Source organism: Odontesthes bonariensis, chromosome 17, assembly GCF_027942865.1.
Source record: "Odontesthes bonariensis isolate fOdoBon6 chromosome 17, fOdoBon6.hap1, whole genome shotgun sequence".
NCBI classification, from domain to species: Eukaryota; Metazoa; Chordata; class Actinopteri; order Atheriniformes; family Atherinopsidae; genus Odontesthes; species Odontesthes bonariensis.
This window is the reverse complement of record NC_134522.1, coordinates 35,643,749-35,661,143: the sequence shown is the minus strand read 5'-3', so window position 1 is coordinate 35,661,143 and position 17,395 is coordinate 35,643,749. Positions and strand designations below refer to the sequence as shown.

General features: G+C 46.7%; 1 protein-coding gene across 4 annotated transcripts; it reads right to left on the bottom strand.

Moving 5' to 3' along the window:
* Nucleotides 1-565: 565 nt before the first annotated feature.
* fbxo34 (F-box protein 34) lies at nucleotides 566-16,788 on the bottom strand. 4 transcript variants are annotated; one of them, XM_075448412.1, is made up of 5 exons: nucleotides 16,545-16,788; nucleotides 14,356-14,463; nucleotides 13,679-13,915; nucleotides 12,148-12,313; nucleotides 566-4,182 (listed from the first exon to the last, which is right to left on the bottom strand). In XM_075448412.1, the coding sequence occupies exon 5, from the start codon at nucleotides 4,173-4,175 to the stop codon at nucleotides 2,142-2,144; it is 2,034 nt and encodes a 677-aa protein (XP_075304527.1). In that variant the 5' UTR covers nucleotides 4,176-4,182; nucleotides 12,148-12,313; nucleotides 13,679-13,915; nucleotides 14,356-14,463; nucleotides 16,545-16,788; the 3' UTR covers nucleotides 566-2,141. The 4 variants fall into 4 exon arrangements, with proteins under 4 accessions (XP_075304527.1, XP_075304528.1, XP_075304526.1 ...); XM_075448413.1 differs by lacking the exon at nucleotides 14,356-14,463; XM_075448411.1 differs by lacking the exon at nucleotides 16,545-16,788 and having other exon boundaries at nucleotides 14,356-16,517.
* Nucleotides 16,789-17,395: the final 607 nt, after the last annotated feature.

Genomic DNA, 17,395 nt, shown 5'->3' with positions numbered 1-17,395 from the left:
CTACTATGAAAGCAGATCCAGATCTACTGAAAGCAGATCCAGATCCACTCTGAAAACAGATCCAGATCCACTCTGAAAGCAGATCCAGATCTAATCTGAAAGCAGATCTAGATCCACTCTGAAAGCAGATCCACTCTGAAAGCAGATCCACTTCGAAAGTAGATCCGCTCTGTAAGCAGATCCACTCTAAAAGCAGATCCAAATTCACTCTGAAAACAGATCTACTATGAAAGCAGATCCAGATCTACTGAAAACAGATCTAGATCCACTCTGAAAGCAGATCCAGATCTACTCTGAAAGCAGATCTAGATCCACTCGGAAAGCAGATCTAGTCTGAAAGCAGATCTAGATCCACTCAGAAAGCAGATCTACTCTGCAAGCAGATCCATTCAGAAAGCAGATCTACTCAGAAAGCCGATCCAGATCTACTCTGAAAGCCGATCCAGATCTACTCTGAAAGCCGATCTAGATCCACTCTGAAAGCAGATCCAGATCCACTCTGAAAGCAGATCTACTGTGAAAGGAACTGAAAAGAAACCAGAGTCCAGTCGTTGTTTTAATGTAAACAAGATGAGAAGGCAGTTTATTAAAGCAAAACATCTTTCCCAGCGAAGGCTCCACAGAGCCAGCAGACAGACACCAACAAGCCCTAAAATACAACAAGATCCTTGATATTCATATTCATTATCATTACTCCCCTGATATTCCTTTTTAAATACTCTTTACAGTCCAGCTCCTCGTCTTGTATCAGACTCAAGGCCACATCTTTCTTTTCCCTCTAAGAAATAAGATGGTGATAATCAGTCAGCTGATCATACAAGTCTGATATGAACAAAACAACATACGAACAAACAACAAACAACATAAACAAGGTGCAGATGGTGAAAACGTCTTGTCCTCTGAGGCTCACCTGACAGCCTGTAACAGAGGCGGATGGATACGTGAGATGTGACAAACTATCATGGCTCACATTTAACAATTTCAGATTTTTGTTAGTCTTCAACATGCTGCCTTCGGCCTCACACTTCTCTTGTGATGGATGAATTCAGTCTGCTTGTGCGTTTATTACTGAAAAAGAAAAACAACACTAAAACAAACAAAACCTGACTGGACTCAGAGTCACTGTCCAGGATCTATTAGATGCTATGGATAGAATGGGGAACCTGGGGAACCAAGGCTTTGGGCAGTTAGCCACTTTGGTGGCACAGCTCGGATCTTGTTCATGATGGACATTAAAATTAATTTTCAATTTACTGATGGAAGAGCAAGCCTGCAGTTCTCAGCACTGTGTTGGACAGTCTGCAGGTGAACTTCCATCAGACTCCCTCAGACTGAAGCCTGAGGGCTGCTGCAGGTTACTGGTGGATGCTAACCAAGCCACACAATCTGCTCTCTCTGAGAGAACAGGAAGTGGTTTATAGGCTGGCTTAAGCTTTCCATGCCTGTCTTAAATGTTCTCTATGGTCTCTATGCCTGCAGAGTATCCAACAACACTGTGGTTTTTGCTCAGCTGATCAGATACCAGAGTTCCCCCATGCTCTCCCGCAGGCTCATGGCATGGCCTCCTGCTGACCGCAGATCAATCAAAGCTCATATGGCAGCAGTTGAGTGTGTCTGGTAAGTGGAAGAGTGGAGGCCGAGGGGTGATGGTGTGAGCAGCAGGGGGCACCACCCTGCATGAAGCCTTTCCCTTAAACAAACCGGCTGCTCACACATCTTCCCATTTCAGTTTGATTTGTGTTCAACTTAAACTTCTAAATTCAAATTGGCTTTTGTATATTTTTGACTGATACACAGACAGTTTTAATGTTGAATCCGTCTTTGTTAGGATAGCTGCAGGTGCTGGTTCTGACGCTCACACAACATTCACACCGCTCTCTGACTATAAAGGTGGTTTAAGGAAAAGTGGACTGCAGTTCAAGTTCAAACAGAGCTTCAGTGCAGTGTCAGCTTATCGAGTCATAGCTTACTCAGAACACCACTGAATACAGCCCGAGCACAGCCGCCTGATGGAATATTTTACAGCGCTGACAACATGTCATAATATGAGCTCAGCCTGCTCCTGCCTGACTGCTGCTCCTCACCAACACTGAAGAAGAACTCAGTTCAGACTGACAAACGACACCATTTCTGACACACGGTCAGTTGTCATGGTTACAGCTTCCTCTGTAGATTGGCACGTTGATGCTATGGAATGAGGGCACCCAGCGGTTGTCATGGAGACCCACATTGCACCCAGGTGCATCCCTGCGAGCGCCGTGGCAACACATCCAGTAGCCGGGCCCGTACGGCAGCGCCTGGCAGTAAGGCTTGTGGTGCCAGCGGCACAGCGACACGTCCCCGGGGCCGTACCGCTTCTTGCACTGCTTGCAGGGGTCGTCACGGTAACGGGGATCAGACACCCAGAGCGAGTCGGCGGGCCTCACACCGTAGTTCTGGATGATGAAGTTGAAGTAGCTGCAGGTGCACTTGAGCGCGGCGAGGCTGCGTGTCGGCAGCAGCAGCAGCAGCTTCACCAGCAGGTGGTGCGGCAGCACCAGCAGGTACGGCTGGGGGGCCAGAAGCTGCTGCAGCCGCTGACGCAGCTCCAGGAAGTCCTGCGACACCGACGCACTGCGGCCCAGAGGCACTGCGGCAAAGCAGGGAGGCACACCCACAACCTCCTCCTCCGGGGCCCTGCCAGCCGCGCTCCCTTTCTTCTCCAACTGTCCGTCAGAGCCACAGGGGGCGGGGCTAACAAGAGCTGGGGGGCTGTGGGCCCATTCAGGCTGCAGGTAAAAGCTTGTTCTGTAGTGGGGGGGGGCGAGGGCAGTCTCAGCACAGGGCAAAAACAACAAACCTGGCAGAGGCTCCTCCCTCTCACACTGAAGGGGCGGAGCTACCATCTGTTTCTCTGAGACACTGCCTGCATGTACATCTCTGACCCCGTCAACCACCAACCCACCTGAGAAGGGTGCCATGACACCTGGAGAGGGGGGAGTGGCCAGGGTTAAGGCGGGCACGCCCACCCTGAGTTTCTGAGAAAAGCTGATGGGTTTCTGACTCAGAGGTTCAGACGGCGCTGCAGCTGATGGTGGTGATGGTGCTGATGGTGCTGATGATGGTGGTGACGGAGGCTGGCAGGGGGTGAAGATCTGATCCCCAGCAGCAAGCAGCACCCGTCCCACTGTCCTCCTCAGGCTATTGCTCCTTGACAAACCTCCCTCTGTCCTCCTCCTCAGACACTCCGACTCCAACTTGGCCACCATTTCTGACACCCTGATGTTTTCTGGCTCCTCCCCCTTGATCTCCGGGGGTGTCATTTTGCACAGCGTGATGGTCGTGGAGCTCCTCTGGAGAGTAAGAAGAGGTTTCAAGTCTGGCTGTTGCTCACTCGCCCTCTGCTCCAAGAATGCCACCATCTCCACCACGGACACCTTGTGCTTGTCCTCATCCCCTTCCCCTGCCCCCAGCTGCCCCAGCTCCCCCCTGCACAGCCCCCTGCCCGGCCTCAGAGCCGGGTCTGACTGCGGTGGAGCCGTTTGTTCATCCATGACCTGGGTTCTCTGGTCCTGCTGGAGCTTCTGGCTGTTTGCAGACCTGCGGCGCCTTTTGGCCGTGGACTTTTCCTCCCAGCTCCCCTTGGCCTTCACGGCCCGCGACACTCCTGTCATGGCGTTGGTGTTTGTGCACGCCATCAGCGTTCTGTCATGGCTGCAGAGGCTGCTGGCTGAAGTGTGTTCACAGCTTCCAGCCCCATCTTTGCACCTCCCCTCTGAAGCAAAGATGGCAATCTTCTCACGGACATGTCCGGGCGTGATGACGGTCCATATGCTCAGTGCAGCATCCGTGTCCTCGGCCCGGGTCCGATACAGTCCAGGTGAGTCGTTCTCACTGCCGGGCTGTGAGGGAAGCAGATGTGGGGTGGGGTTGGGGGGCACCTTCAGCTGGAGCGCCGTCACGCCGTTGTTGCTGTTAATGCTGTTTGTTGTGCTGGTGCGGCGGAGTGTGTTGGTGGAGATGATGCTGAACGGGAGACGGCCGTTGCTGAAGTTGCCGTGGTTACTGCTGAAGGTCCTGGGTAGCCTCCCCTGCTGGTTGACAAACTGACCGCTCCACTGAGGTGATATCTGAATGCCGGCTGTGTCCAAATGCAGCTCTGAGCACGTGACTTTCGGATAGGACTTCAGATGCATGATGGACCTGAGACAGAGAGAAGGTGGGGAAGGACAGCTGATAATTAAAAAGAACATTTTTAACAGGTGGGAGGCGCAGAATGGTTCAGATGGGGAGCTGCGGTTCATCACGGCTGTGTGTGTTCACGCTTATTCAACAGATGTTGAGCAGATGTTGAATCAGCGTCCTATAGAGGAGCATAAAGCAGTTATTGACCTGAATGAGTTCAGAGGGGAATATCTTCTGGGACAGACAGAGCTCAGCTCAGGTCCACAAAGATTCAGAATCATTAAACATTGTTAAACTCATATTTTCGCTAGTCAAATGCAACTGCATGTGATCTGTGTGCACAAATAAGATAAATGAGATCTATGCCTATTGTGTGGCAGACTTTTGGTGTGTCGGTGTGTGTGCTCTGCTGTAGAGAGCTGTTTAAGTGATGATTCTTTCTGACCAGTCAGCATTCGGCAGCGTTTCCACACCACTGTGTGGTACCACACTGCTGAGGTGGTACCACAGTTTCACATAGTAGCAGTTCTGTGTGAGTACCCACTATGAAAAATCAAAAGAAGAAAAAAAGAAAGCCATACCGTGCCGTGTAATGGAAAACACCACCTGTGGATCTTATGACTTTCAGTCCAGGACTGAGCAGGCTGTGTGTGACAGGGCGAGCTGGCATCATAGTACACGCCCCTCTAACCCACTGTCTGCCATGTTTGAATAAGCACGGAGGAGAAGCGGCAGCTTAACAATGTTTATGCATTTGGCAGACGCTTCTATCCAAAGCGACTTACAGGTAGGCAGGTAGGGTAAGGGGGTCTTGGCTGAGGACCCCTCCTGGAGGTAGAACCTTTCATGCAGGGGATTTGAACCCAGGTCACCTACACAAAAGGTGGCAATCTTACCTCTACAGAGAAATGGCCTTGAGATAATCTTATAGTACTTTAACACTGGACAAGACCTGTCCACCAAGGTGGTCCTGAATGAAATAACTACAAGTGTCTGAGTGTAAGACAGAGACAGAGAGAGGGTCTGTCATTAAGATATGACAGAGTAGAATTTACAGTTTTCTTTTATGATCATGAAATATGGAAGAGACCGATCCTGGAAGTATCTGCAGCTGTTTTTACATTGATTTACTGACTTTAACATCATGTTTGCTGAGCTTTCCCAGATTCATTTATCATCAACATTAGGAATCCATTATGGATCACTCCCTGGACCAGTATGAAAAGAAGAAAAAAAAAAAAGCCACTGAAAAACAACGAGCCTCCTTGGTATGGAAGAGCCCTCGATATGAGGGCCCTTTTCCACGCTTTGGGAACCACTGCCTCAGTCTATCTAAGATCCATCTGTGAATAGTGTTTTGGCTCAATTTAAACTGTGACATCTGAGAGGTTTCTGACTAATTCCAGCTGCAGCACTAAGATCTCGAACAGATGCAGAATGGGTGTGTTTGTTAGGGTCTCTGAGAATCTTTGTTAGGGTCTCTGAGAGTGTAAAGCTCTGCAGCTCTGGGAGTGTTTGTTAGGGTCTCTGGGAGTGTTTGTTAGGGTCTCAGTGTTTGTTAGGGTCTCAGTGTTTGTTAGGGTCTCAGAGTGTTTGTTAGGGTCTCTGAGAATCTTTGTTAGGGTCTCTGAGAGTGTAAACCTCTGCAGCTCTGGGAGTGTTTGTTAGGGTCTCAGAGTGTTTGTTAGGGTCTCAGAGTGTTTGTTAGGGTCTCAGAGAGTGTTTGTTAGGGTCTCAGAGTGTTTGTTAGGGTCTAAGAGTGTTTGTTAGGGTCTCAGAGTGTTTGTTAGGGTCTCTGGGAGTGTTTGTTAGGGTCTCTGGGAGTGTTTGTTAGGGTCTCTGGGAGTGTTTGTTAGGGTCTCAGAGTGTTTGTTAGGGTCTCTGGGAGTGTTTGTTAGGGTCTCAGAGTGTTTGTTAGGGTCTCTGGGAGTGTTTGTTAGGGTCTCTGAGAGTGTAAAGCTCTGCAGCTCTGGGAGTGTTTGTTAGGGTCTCTGAGAGTGTAAAGCTCTGCAGCTCTGGGAGTGTTTGTTAGGGTCTCTGAGAGTGTTTGTTAGGGTCTCTGGGAGTGTTTGTTAGGGTCTCTGGGAGTGTTTGTTAGGGTCTCAGAGTGTTTGTTAGGGTCTCAGAGAGTGTTTCTTAGGGTCTCTGGGAGTGTTTCTTAGGGTCTCTGGGAGTGTTTGTTAGGGTCTCAGAGTGTTTGTTAGGGTCTCAGAGTGTTTGTTAGGGTCTCAGAGTGTTTGTTAGGGTCTCTGGGAGTGTTTGTTAGGGTCTCAGAGAGTGTTTGTTAGGGTCTCTGGGAGTGTTTGTTAGGGTCTCTGGGAGTGTTTGTTAGGGTCTCTGGGAGTGTTTGTTAGGGTCTCTGGGAGTGTTTGTTAGGGTCTCAGAGTGTTTGTTAGGGTCTCAGAGAGTGTTTGTTAGGGTCTCTGGGAGTGTTTGTTAGGGTCTCAGAGTGTTTGTTAGGGTCTCAGAGTGTTTGTTAGGGTCTCTGGGAGTGTTTGTTAGGGTCTCAGAGTGTTTGTTAGGGTCTCAGAGTGTTTGTTAGGGTCTCTGGGAGTGTTTGTTAGGGTCTCAGAGTGTTTGTTAGGGTCTCTGGGAGTGTTTGTTAGGGTCTCAGAGTGTTTGTTAGGGTCTCTGGGAGTGTTTATTAGGGTCTCTGGGAGTGTTTGTTAGGGTCTCTGGGAGTGTTTGTTAGGGTCTCTGGGAGTGTTTGTTAGGGTCTCTGGGAGTGTTTGTTAGGGTCTCTGGGAGTGTTTGTTAGGGTCTCTGGGAGTGTTTGTTAGGGTCTCTGAGAGTGTAAAGCTCTGCAGCTCTGGGAGTGTTTGTTAGGGTCTCTGGGAGTGTTTGTTAGGGTCTCTGGGAGTGTTTGTTAGGGTCTCTGGGAGTGTTTGTTAGGGTCTCTGAGAGTGTAAAGCTCTGCAGCTCTGGGAGTGTTTGTTAGGGTCTCAGAGAGTGTTTGTTAGGGTCTCAGAGTGTTTGTTAGGGTCTCTGGGAGTGTTTGTTAGGGTCTCAGAGTGTTTGTTAGGGTCTCTGGGAGTGTTTGTTAGGGTCTCTGAGAGTGTAAAGCTCTGCAGCTCTGGGAGTGTTTGTTAGGGTCTCTGAGAGTGTAAAGCTCTGCAGCTCTGGGAGTGTTTGTTAGGGTCTCTGAGAGTGTTTGTTAGGGTCTCTGGGAGTGTTTGTTAGGGTCTCTGGGAGTGTTTGTTAGGGTCTCAGAGTGTTTGTTAGGGTCTCAGAGAGTGTTTGTTAGGGTCTCTGGGAGTGTTTCTTAGGGTCTCTGGGAGTGTTTGTTAGGGTCTCAGAGTGTTTGTTAGGGTCTCAGAGTGTTTGTTAGGGTCTCAGAGTGTTTGTTAGGGTCTCAGAGTGTTTGTTAGGGTCTCTGGGAGTGTTTGTTAGGGTCTCAGAGAGTGTTTGTTAGGGTCTCTGGGAGTGTTTCTTAGGGTCTCTGGGAGTGTTTGTTAGGGTCTCTGGGAGTGTTTGTTAGGGTCTCTGGGAGTGTTTGTTAGGGTCTCTGGGAGTGTTTGTTAGGGTCTCAGAGTGTTTGTTAGGGTCTCAGAGAGTGTTTGTTAGGGTCTCTGGGAGTGTTTGTTAGGGTCTCAGAGTGTTTGTTAGGGTCTCAGAGTGTTTGTTAGGGTCTCTGGGAGTGTTTGTTAGGGTCTCAGAGTGTTTGTTAGGGTCTCAGAGTGTTTGTTAGGGTCTCTGGGAGTGTTTGTTAGGGTCTCAGAGTGTTTGTTAGGGTCTCTGGGAGTGTTTATTAGGGTCTCTGGGAGTGTTTATTAGGGTCTCTGGGAGTGTTTGTTAGGGTCTCTGGGAGTGTTTGTTAGGGTCTCAGAGAGTGTTTATTAGGGTCTCTGGGAGTGTTTGTTAGGGTCTCAGAGAGTGTTTATTAGGGTCTCTGGGAGTGTTTGTTAGGGTCTCAGAGAGTGTTTATTAGGGTCTCTGGGAGTGTTTGTTAGGGTCTCTGGGAGTGTTTGTTAGGGTCTCTGGGAGTGTTTGTTAGGGTCTCTGGGAGTGTTTGTTAGGGTCTCTGAGAGTGTAAAGCTCTGCAGCTCTGGGAGTGTTTGTTAGGGTCTCTGGGAGTGTTTGTTAGGGTCTCTGGGAGTGTTTGTTAGGGTCTCTGGGAGTGTTTGTTAGGGTCTCTGAGAGTGTAAAGCTCTGCAGCTCTGGGAGTGTTTGTTAGGGTCTCAGAGAGTGTTTGTTAGGGTCTCAGAGTGTTTGTTAGGGTCTCAGAGAGTGTTTGTTAGGGTCTCAGAGTGTTTGTTAGGGTCTCTGGGAGTGTTTGTTAGGGTCTCTGGGAGTGTTTGTTAGGGTCCAGTGTTTCCCACACATAGACTAATTCGTGGCGGTGCGCCACAGATTAAACATCGGCCGCCACATATTGCGTTTCGTTAAGAAATTTTTTTTTTTAACGCTATTTAAAAAATACTCTAATTCGTTCAGCTGCATTTCCTTGCTGCTCTCCCTCCGTCTCTCTGTCCCTTGCGTCTCTCTCGCATAGCCTACTCACACACACACAGCCCCTCCCCTCCGTGCTTCCCTGGAAGCGTGGAAGCTTGCTAGCTTAGATTAGCTCTATAGCTCTGGCTCAACCGAAAGAAGACTGCTGGCGAAATTCACGAAAGGTTGGTATCACGTGCACCTTTATAAAATCACACATTAAAAAGTCCTATAAAAATATTTTATATTTTTAATACAATGTTGTCCCGTCCCGACCCATAGCAAACACGCGATTACGCCTTCTTTATAAAGTTAACTAGTCGCAAGTTTGCCGTAAAAAAAAAAATAAAAAAATTGTTGGGTTTGTCGAGGTCAAAACACTATCAGTTGTGAATCAAATAAAGTAGTTTTTTTAAACTCTTACACTGAATGTTTGCTGCTTCAATCCAGATGAGTATTGAAAAATATTTTCCGCGATTGAAAGAGAGACGTGTTGAGGATGAGGACCAGCCTGAACCGGAGGTATCAGTCTGAAACAGCTGAACAGTCCGACCAGTGTAATTAGCTATGTTTTAATTTGTTTACAATGAAGATGTGAAAATCTGCAGATAAGCCGCACCTGTGTCACTCACCGTGACACAGGTGTCACACATCCTTACGTCCCCCATAATTTTACTTGATGGAGAAATTATCCAGGTTCTTAACTCCCAATGTGACATATATGTCACATTACAGATCTCTGACAGTGGGGTGTGGTATTTTGGAAAAAAATTCTGAAATGGGTTCTATGTGGTCTATTTAGTCTGTTATAACCCCCTTAATTTTCATTTAAGTAGAAATGGGTCTGGGTTCTTATGGGTTAATACAATAAAGTTCTGTGTGACCAATTATTAACGAAGGAATTATTTTGAAGAATTTTTTACACCCCCGGCCCACCACCACCACACATTGCCTTCACATCTGTGGGAAACACTGGGGTCTAAGAGTGTTTGTTAGGGTCTCAGAGAGTGTTTGTTAGGGTCTCAGAGAGTGTTTGTTAGGGTCTCTGAGAATCTTTGTTAGGGTCTCTGAGAGTGTAAAGCTCTGCAGCTCTGGGAGTGTTTGTTAGGGTCTCTGGGAGTGTTTGTTAGGGTCTCTGGGAGTGTTTGTTAGGGTCTCTGAGAGTGTTTGTTAGGGTCTCAGAGTGTTTGTAAGGGTCTCAGAGTGTTTGTTAGGGTCTCAGAGTGTTTGTTAGGGTCTCAGAGTGTAAATCTTTGCAGCTCTGGGAGTGTTTGTTAGGGTCTCTGAGAATCTTTGTTAGGGTCTCTGAGAGAGTTTGTTAGGGTCTCTGAGAGTGTTTGTTAGGGTCTCTGAGAGTGTTTGTTAGGGTCTCTGAGAGTGTAAAGCTCTGCAGCTCTGGGAGTGTTTGTTAGGGTCTCTGAGAATCTTTGTTAGGGTCTCTGAGAGTGTAAAGCTCTGCAGCTCTGGGAGTGTTTGTTAGGGTCTCTGAGAGTGTAAAGCTCTGCAGCTCTGGGAGTGTTTGTTAGGGTCTCTGAGAATCTTTGTTAGGGTCTCTGAGAGTGTAAAGCTCTGCAGCTCTGGGAGTGTTTGTTAGGGTCTCAGAGTGTTTGTTAGGGTCTCAGAGAGTGTTTGTTAGGGTCTCAGTGTTTGTTAGGGTCTCTGGGAGTGTTTGTTAGGGTCTCTGGGAGTGTTTGTTAGGGTCTCTGAGAGTGTTTGTTAGGGTCTCAGAGTGTTTGTAAGGGTCTCAGAGTGTTTGTTAGGGTCTCAGAGTGTTTGTTAGGGTCTCAGAGTGTAAATCTTTGCAGCTCTGGGAGTGTTTGTTAGGGTCTCTGAGAATCTTTGTTAGGGTCTCTGAGAGAGTTTGTTAGGGTCTCTGAGAGTGTTTGTTAGGGTCTCTGAGAGTGTTTGTTAGGGTCTCTGAGAGTGTAAAGCTCTGCAGCTCTGGGAGTGTTTGTTAGGGTCTCTGAGAATCTTTGTTAGGGTCTCTGAGAGTGTAAAGCTCTGCAGCTCTGGGAGTGTTTGTTAGGGTCTCAGAGTGTTTGTTAGGGTCTCAGAGAGTGTTTGTTAGGGTCTCAGAGAGTGTTTGTTAGGGTCTCAGAGTGTTTGTTAGGGTCTCTGAGAGTGTTTGTTAGGGTCTCTGGGAGTGTTTTTTAGGGTCTCAGAGAGTGTTTGTTAGGGTCTCAGAGAGTGTTTGTTAGGGTCTCAGAGAGTTTGTTAGGGTCTCAGAGTGTTTGTTAGGGTCTCAGAGAGTGTTTGTTAGGGTCTCAGAGAGTTTGTTAGGGTCTCAGAGTGTTTGTTAGGGTCTCAGAGTGTTTGTTAGGGTCTCTGAGAGTGTTTGTTAGGGTCTCAGAGTGTAAAGCTCTGCAGCTCTGGGAGTGTTTGTTAGGGTCTCTGAGAGTGTTTGTTAGGGTTAGGGATGTCGAAATTTAAAAAAAGTCTTGACCGACCACTGAGCCTCATTAGTCGATTAAAGTCGGTCACCGAAAATTCTATAAGTGCCATTTATGATATCTGTGTCCTGTCGCGCGTCTTTCTCTGCCGACTGGTTAGGCTCCCACCACACAATTAATGTTGGTTCGTGCCCTTGGTATTATACATTTTCCCCAATCATTGACCACTAGTTCTAGGCGTACTTGTGGAGGAATAAGGGTTTTGGGTAGAAAAATAATTGCTGTGCCTGCGCAGACACGCACAGCCACACATTACGCGCAACGGCGCCCTTCCAGTCACTGTACTTTTTAAACACGAATCAAACGCGGCACCGAACTCGGGCTGTTAAAAGCCCCCCGTTACAAAGTCACAAACAGAGAACGGTGCATTTGGCGGTGTTACAGGAAAGTGGGTTAACCAATGACTTTGTTAAAAAAAAAAACTTACTGAATGCCAACAGCCTCTGTGGCGTAGCTAGATGCTGCACAAAATCCTTTGCAATAAGTTCCTGTCGTCTTGCTATTTAAGTACAGATGAATATATCACAACACGTAGGCTAAGTTAGTCGTGTGTCTTTTGCCATTACAGTTTTACAATTATTATTATGTTGTAGTCCACACGCAGCCACATTGGCTTTATTTAGGTTAATAGTGGCGATTTTTTTTTTTAACTGCGCAGACAGGACCCGTCATGTACGGCGTACAAGTTGCAACCGGTGTAAGAGAGGACCTCTGAGGAAACTCTACGTGCGCTCTGCTGCGGTTGTTCTTCCATCGTGGGATGGCACATGCTCACATAACATTTCTAAAGATATAGTGAGTTTTTTTTTTTTTTTTTTTTTTTTAAACCGACGGCAGAAAAATTCTAACCGGACGACGTTGATTCGGTCAACCATCGGTCATACAGTCATCGGTTAACATCCCTAGTTAGGGTCTCAGAGTGTAAAGCTGTGCAGCTCTGGGAGTGTTTGTTAGGGTCTCTGAGAGTGTAAAGCTGTGCAGCTCTGGGAGTGTCAGAGAGGAGCATCATGAAGTCACTGTCAGCTTGTCCAAAGCCCTCTAGCATCTTGGATTCATCATACGCTTGTCAGCAGCATGTTCTGATTCCACGAACAATATTCACCTTTGCAGAATGTGGTGATTGGCTGGTGGTGGCGTTGGGGCGGGGTCCTGGTTGGAGTGACGGCTCCTGTGGTCCTTCAGCTTCACATCTCACATGCTGCCTCCCCTCCGACTCCACTAGCTTCTCCAAAGCACTCGGCACATAAAAACACACGTGAAGACAAACTCTGCACAAAGACACAAACACATACATGATTAACACGGAGGAAACCATGAAACCTGTGTCACACAATTCCATTTTTCACTCAGAGTCCAAACTAAACTGTTTTAAACTGTCAGCATGATTCAGATAAGTAATCAATCCAGCATCATCTCCAGTCACAGGAGCTTCATTTCTCAACATGTTTTCTGCTTTGTCCTTAGTCAAAGTGCATCGTTGCTCAACAGTGTTTGTTGTCCTTCTTTATTTCTGACGTGGTAGCTTAATAACGGGGAAATCGTCTGCAGAGGCTGAACATCAGGCTGAACCATGCATTTTTCATCACAGTGCTCTTGAAAGATATTGAAATGCATCTCTCTGTGATAAACAGCACAAGATGTTTCATCCGAGTGTCCGTTATACTCAAAATAAGATGTTTTTTTATAAACCTCTGGTCAATGAGGCCTACAAGCTATGAGAAGCTAATGGAAGCTCAAAACTTCCAAACTCACAAATATCTCAGTTGATAGAAAGTTCCAAGACAATAAATGTATTATTATGGATTTACAATCAACTAAGATGTTCCCGATGACTAGGAACAAAAGGATAGTTGAGCCTGAATGAACAGACATCAATGCCTGTGTGGCTGTTAGCAAAGGAGCCCTCTCATGATGACGCTCACCGTGTCCCTGGTGCTATCTTTTTTTATCCAGAACCACTCTGTTCCTCACTATTACAGGTAAGGGATTGGGACAATTTTATGTGGACACTGGTTAACTGTGTTCAACTTACAGATGTAGGAAGTTGCCCCCCCCCCTTCCCGGTACCCACCTACCTACCCAACCTGGGCCAGTAATCACACAGTCACAAACCCATGGATTTTTAAATGCATTTCTTCATTATTTTAACACGTTGCAGTTTATTGGCCCAGTTGGTCATCGGCCCCCCAGAAAAAACCCCGGTACCCCCGATGGCCAGTCTGTCCCTGAGTTTAAAGGAGTGAAGGTGATAACTTCCTGTATGGTTTTGAAGGACACAGATCTGTAGGTTGAATAGGAAGCTTTGTAAATAGACCAAGAATAGCCCACGATTTGAGTCTGCAGGAGGACAAGGCAGAGCATTTAGTTTTGAGCCTTATGATGAGCGTCAGTGATCTGTGGGAGCCTGAATAAAGGGCATATAAGCACATGTCTGATCTGTTGTGATCTCAAAAGAAAGATCAGACTGGATTCTACAGAAAAAAAAAAAAAAAAACTGTTGAACTGCATGAAAAAGGAGTGTCTCATTCTGAATTTGAAGTTTATGGTCAGGTCAGTAAACTAGTTATCCCCACCAATGTTGGGCCTCAGTGATAGTGGCACATGACACACACAGCACTCCTTTTTATCTTTACCTGATAAACCGTGCAACAATTTCCTGTCTACTGATTCCACATCTTTATCAACTCAGGACTGCTGTGTCACAGATGGAATGAAGCTTCTGACAGGATGACTCAGACGGTGAGGAGCTTTTAAATGTGCCCCTCTGCAGCGTCAGGACTGTGAGACAGGCTGCCATCAACACTCTGGTGAAAAGAAGCTGTTTTAAGCTGATGACAGCAGCAGCTCTGTGCTGTGTCTGCCTGCAGGCACTGGACAAGAAGGCATCTGTCAGTGAAGGTGCTGACCACAATAAAATGACTAAATACATGCCGTTGGAAATTAATATCTATTAGAGTAATACATTTTAGCATCAACAAGTATCTAACTGATGCAGACTCAATCCCTCAACCCCAGAGAGCAAAAGATGAAGATTAGCTTTATTGGCTTTACAAACAAACTTTGAGTCACACCAGGTGTGCTGTAAATATCAAAAGTGTATCACAGCTGGTGGGAGCCTGATAGGGCATAGATGCAGCTCAGCTCAGCTTAAGGTCAACAGCATTAAAGGGAAAACTAAAACCATCAAGATTGATACACAGAGTGAAAAGCTGCGGTCCTAAGGAACATCCTCAGTGAGACTGAGGCAGCTGGAAGTTCCACATTCACCCAGTTTAAACTGCATCTGGAGGGAAATACGCCCTTCACTCACTGACTCCACCTGTCACATCCAGGCCGAGCTGTTCCAGGGACTCCATGTTGGTGAGCGGGAGAAATACGTTCAAAGTTCTTCCATCAGAAATCCATTACTGATAAATAACTAAACATGCAAGAAATAGGAGAAATAGGAGAAATATGAAATACGGTTATGTGAGTGGCAGTCTGGGTTGGAATCACTAGTTTGGGATGTACTTCTTGAACTTATCTTAATAATAAAAGCTAATGACAGAATTGGGATTTTTACTCTTTTACATTCAGGTCATCATGGCAGATGACATGAATCATTATCAAATGATAACATGAGAAAATCATGCTGAACAGCAATTACTTTGTCAAATTCTGGCCATAATGACAACATTTAGATGAGGTCTTCCCTCTTTGTGTTTAAAGCAGACAGTGGAACTTTCAGTGGAATAACTCCTGCTTCTTCTCATCCAAACCAAACTGGTGATCCTCATTCAACCAAATCCACTGCAGCTCTTAGAAGAAACAGAAATAAGAACATGAAAGGGGAATAAACCATCAGGTCCTTGCTTTCTCCTTCACATTCTGTTGAAATAATTCACACATGGAGACAACCAAAGAGGTGCTGGTTGGTGCTGATGGTAACAACCAGAGGACATTCATCACGCTGCAGTTTGTGGTGCGTTTGCAGATGTTTAACTAACACATATACACATATATATGCAGTCTGAGGACTTGGGGAAGACTTGTTCATCACCTTGGCAGAAGTGTAGTTAAAAAGCTTCCCAGAGAAGAACAGACTTGCCCTGAGATGCTCAAGGCTCTGCACATGGTGGGGTGGTCACCTATTCAATGTGGCATGGAGGTGGTCTGGGACAAAACCTGTGCAGAAGCACACCGGGGAGGTGGCTCCCGTTTTTAAGAAAGCATGTGTTCCAACTACAAAGGGATCACACTACTCAGCTTCCCTGAGAAGGTTTACTCCAGGGTGCGAGCAGGAGGATTCAGAAAGGAGCAGTGCGGCTTTCTGTGGACCAGATCTTCTCTGAGGGGATCATGGGTCCACCATCCAGTCTACATGTGTTTTAGAGACTTGGAAAAGGCTTATGACCGTGCTCCCCGAGGTATTATGTGGGGCAGTATCTCAGCCCAGGGCAGTTTCAGGCTCAGGAAGATGAATTACAAACGGTAGCAGTTCCACAACAAGAGCCCATAGTTGAAATGCTTGCCAACTTCACCCGTGTTGCCCTGCGGTGAACTAAGTGGATATTTATTTCATTCGCTTAGTGGAAGCTGTCAGTTTATGTGGTGGAAGAGGCATCGTCAACCAACGCTCAAATTAACTGGCTGGGATCACCAGGGATGGGGATGCCTGCATCAATGCTCCCAGAGAGCAGCCACACATCAGTCAGCAGCGGTCTCAAAAGGGAAGATTCTCCAGCTCTGATTGGCTCTGCCCATATTCTTCTTCTATGACTGAGTTTAGGAGAAACACATACCAACCGAGATAGACATATGAGAAGAAGAAAGCACATTAAATAAAAAAAGATTAATTCAGTGTGCCCAAGGACACAGACAGTAGTGGTTTGCCAGAGTTGTGCTTGTATGGAATGTGGAATCACCCTCTGGGGTCCAAAGCAGCAGAGAAGACGCCCAGCACAGCCAAACCTACCTGGGACACCAAGGGGAACTGGGAATGAAGTGATTTTAGACAAACATTGCTCTCTGAAGTTTTTCTACGTGGTCTGTTTTCTGGAATTGAGAGTCCTCTCGCGCACGTCAGTTAGTTCGGAGTGTGCACTTAGAGGAACTGAGAGGGAACGTGCCCATGAACGTGGAGATAAGACTGAGTCGGTGTGATAGACAGCTGCTGAGTCTACAGTCTCAAGCTAACTAAGACTGCCCAGGGCCTGCACCGCCGCCGCCCTGCTAACGGCAGGTACCGGACAGAGGAGGGACCGAGTGTCTTTGGATGACTGAACCAACTACCCCGCGGTGTCCAGCTCACAGACAAGCCACCGGTGAAGCACACAAACTTTCCTGGCTGCAGCTACTGGAACACATTAAACATGCTACAGATGCTAACCTCGGTGTCCAACTGCCACAGAGGCAGGGAACCATCGAAGTACCTTTAAACGAATTTCCGAATTAAACCTCGGTTATGTTTTCACATAAAGGTGGTGTTTAGGTGGAGGAGAGGCCGAGGGTCACACTAACCTTAAGGAGGATTTTACCGTCTCTGTCCGCTGGAAACTGCTGACAGCTACCTATCTAAGCGGCTGAAGCCCCCTTTCCTGGTTCCTGCCGGTGGGTATCCCTGCTGCTGTCTGATAATTCACCCTCTTCTTCATTAAGGCTACTTTCAGCGTCTTGTAGCGGAGCACCGCTGGTACACAAACTGTTCGCCTCTCTGAGAAAGCAACTATTACTGAGACGGAGCACTCACGTCAAGCTTCAGCTCTGCGTCATGACGTCACGAGTCTGCAAGAGGATTGTACGGCGAGCAGTTTTAACTCAAAAATCCTTTATTTTTAGTCACAACTGTCATGGAAGATATCCACAAAAACGTTCATGTATATATATATATATATATATATATATATATATATATATAGATATATATATATATATATATATATATATATATAGTTTTCAGCGGATATGTATCCACATACATATACACATATATATATACCGTAGATAGATAGATAGATAGATAGATAGATAGATAGATAGATAGATAGATAGATAGATAGATATTGCAGCTAAAATGCTGACTCTTAATCTTTTGACTTAAAGACATGGTTGGTAATCCTGTTCAGAAACACATTTTGTAATACTGGGTGAAATGGTCCGTCTATCCTGAGAGAAATCTATACAAGATGTATTTAGAAAAAGGGACGAAAATAATCAGACCTCTGTGGCAGCTGCAGGACTGAGAAAAAGCTGACCAATCCGAGATCAGCGTCGCCTACAAAAAACCAATCAGATGCCTCTGCTTTCTGCCTACGCCCCCCTCTGCCGGCTCCCTGCTCCATGTGCGCACGCGGTTCTACCGGCTTTGGATG

Coding starts and splice junctions, on each gene's coding strand:
- fbxo34 (XM_075448412.1), bottom strand. CDS start 4,175: ATGCATCTGAAGTCCTATCCGAAAGTCACGTGCTCAGAGCTGCATTTG.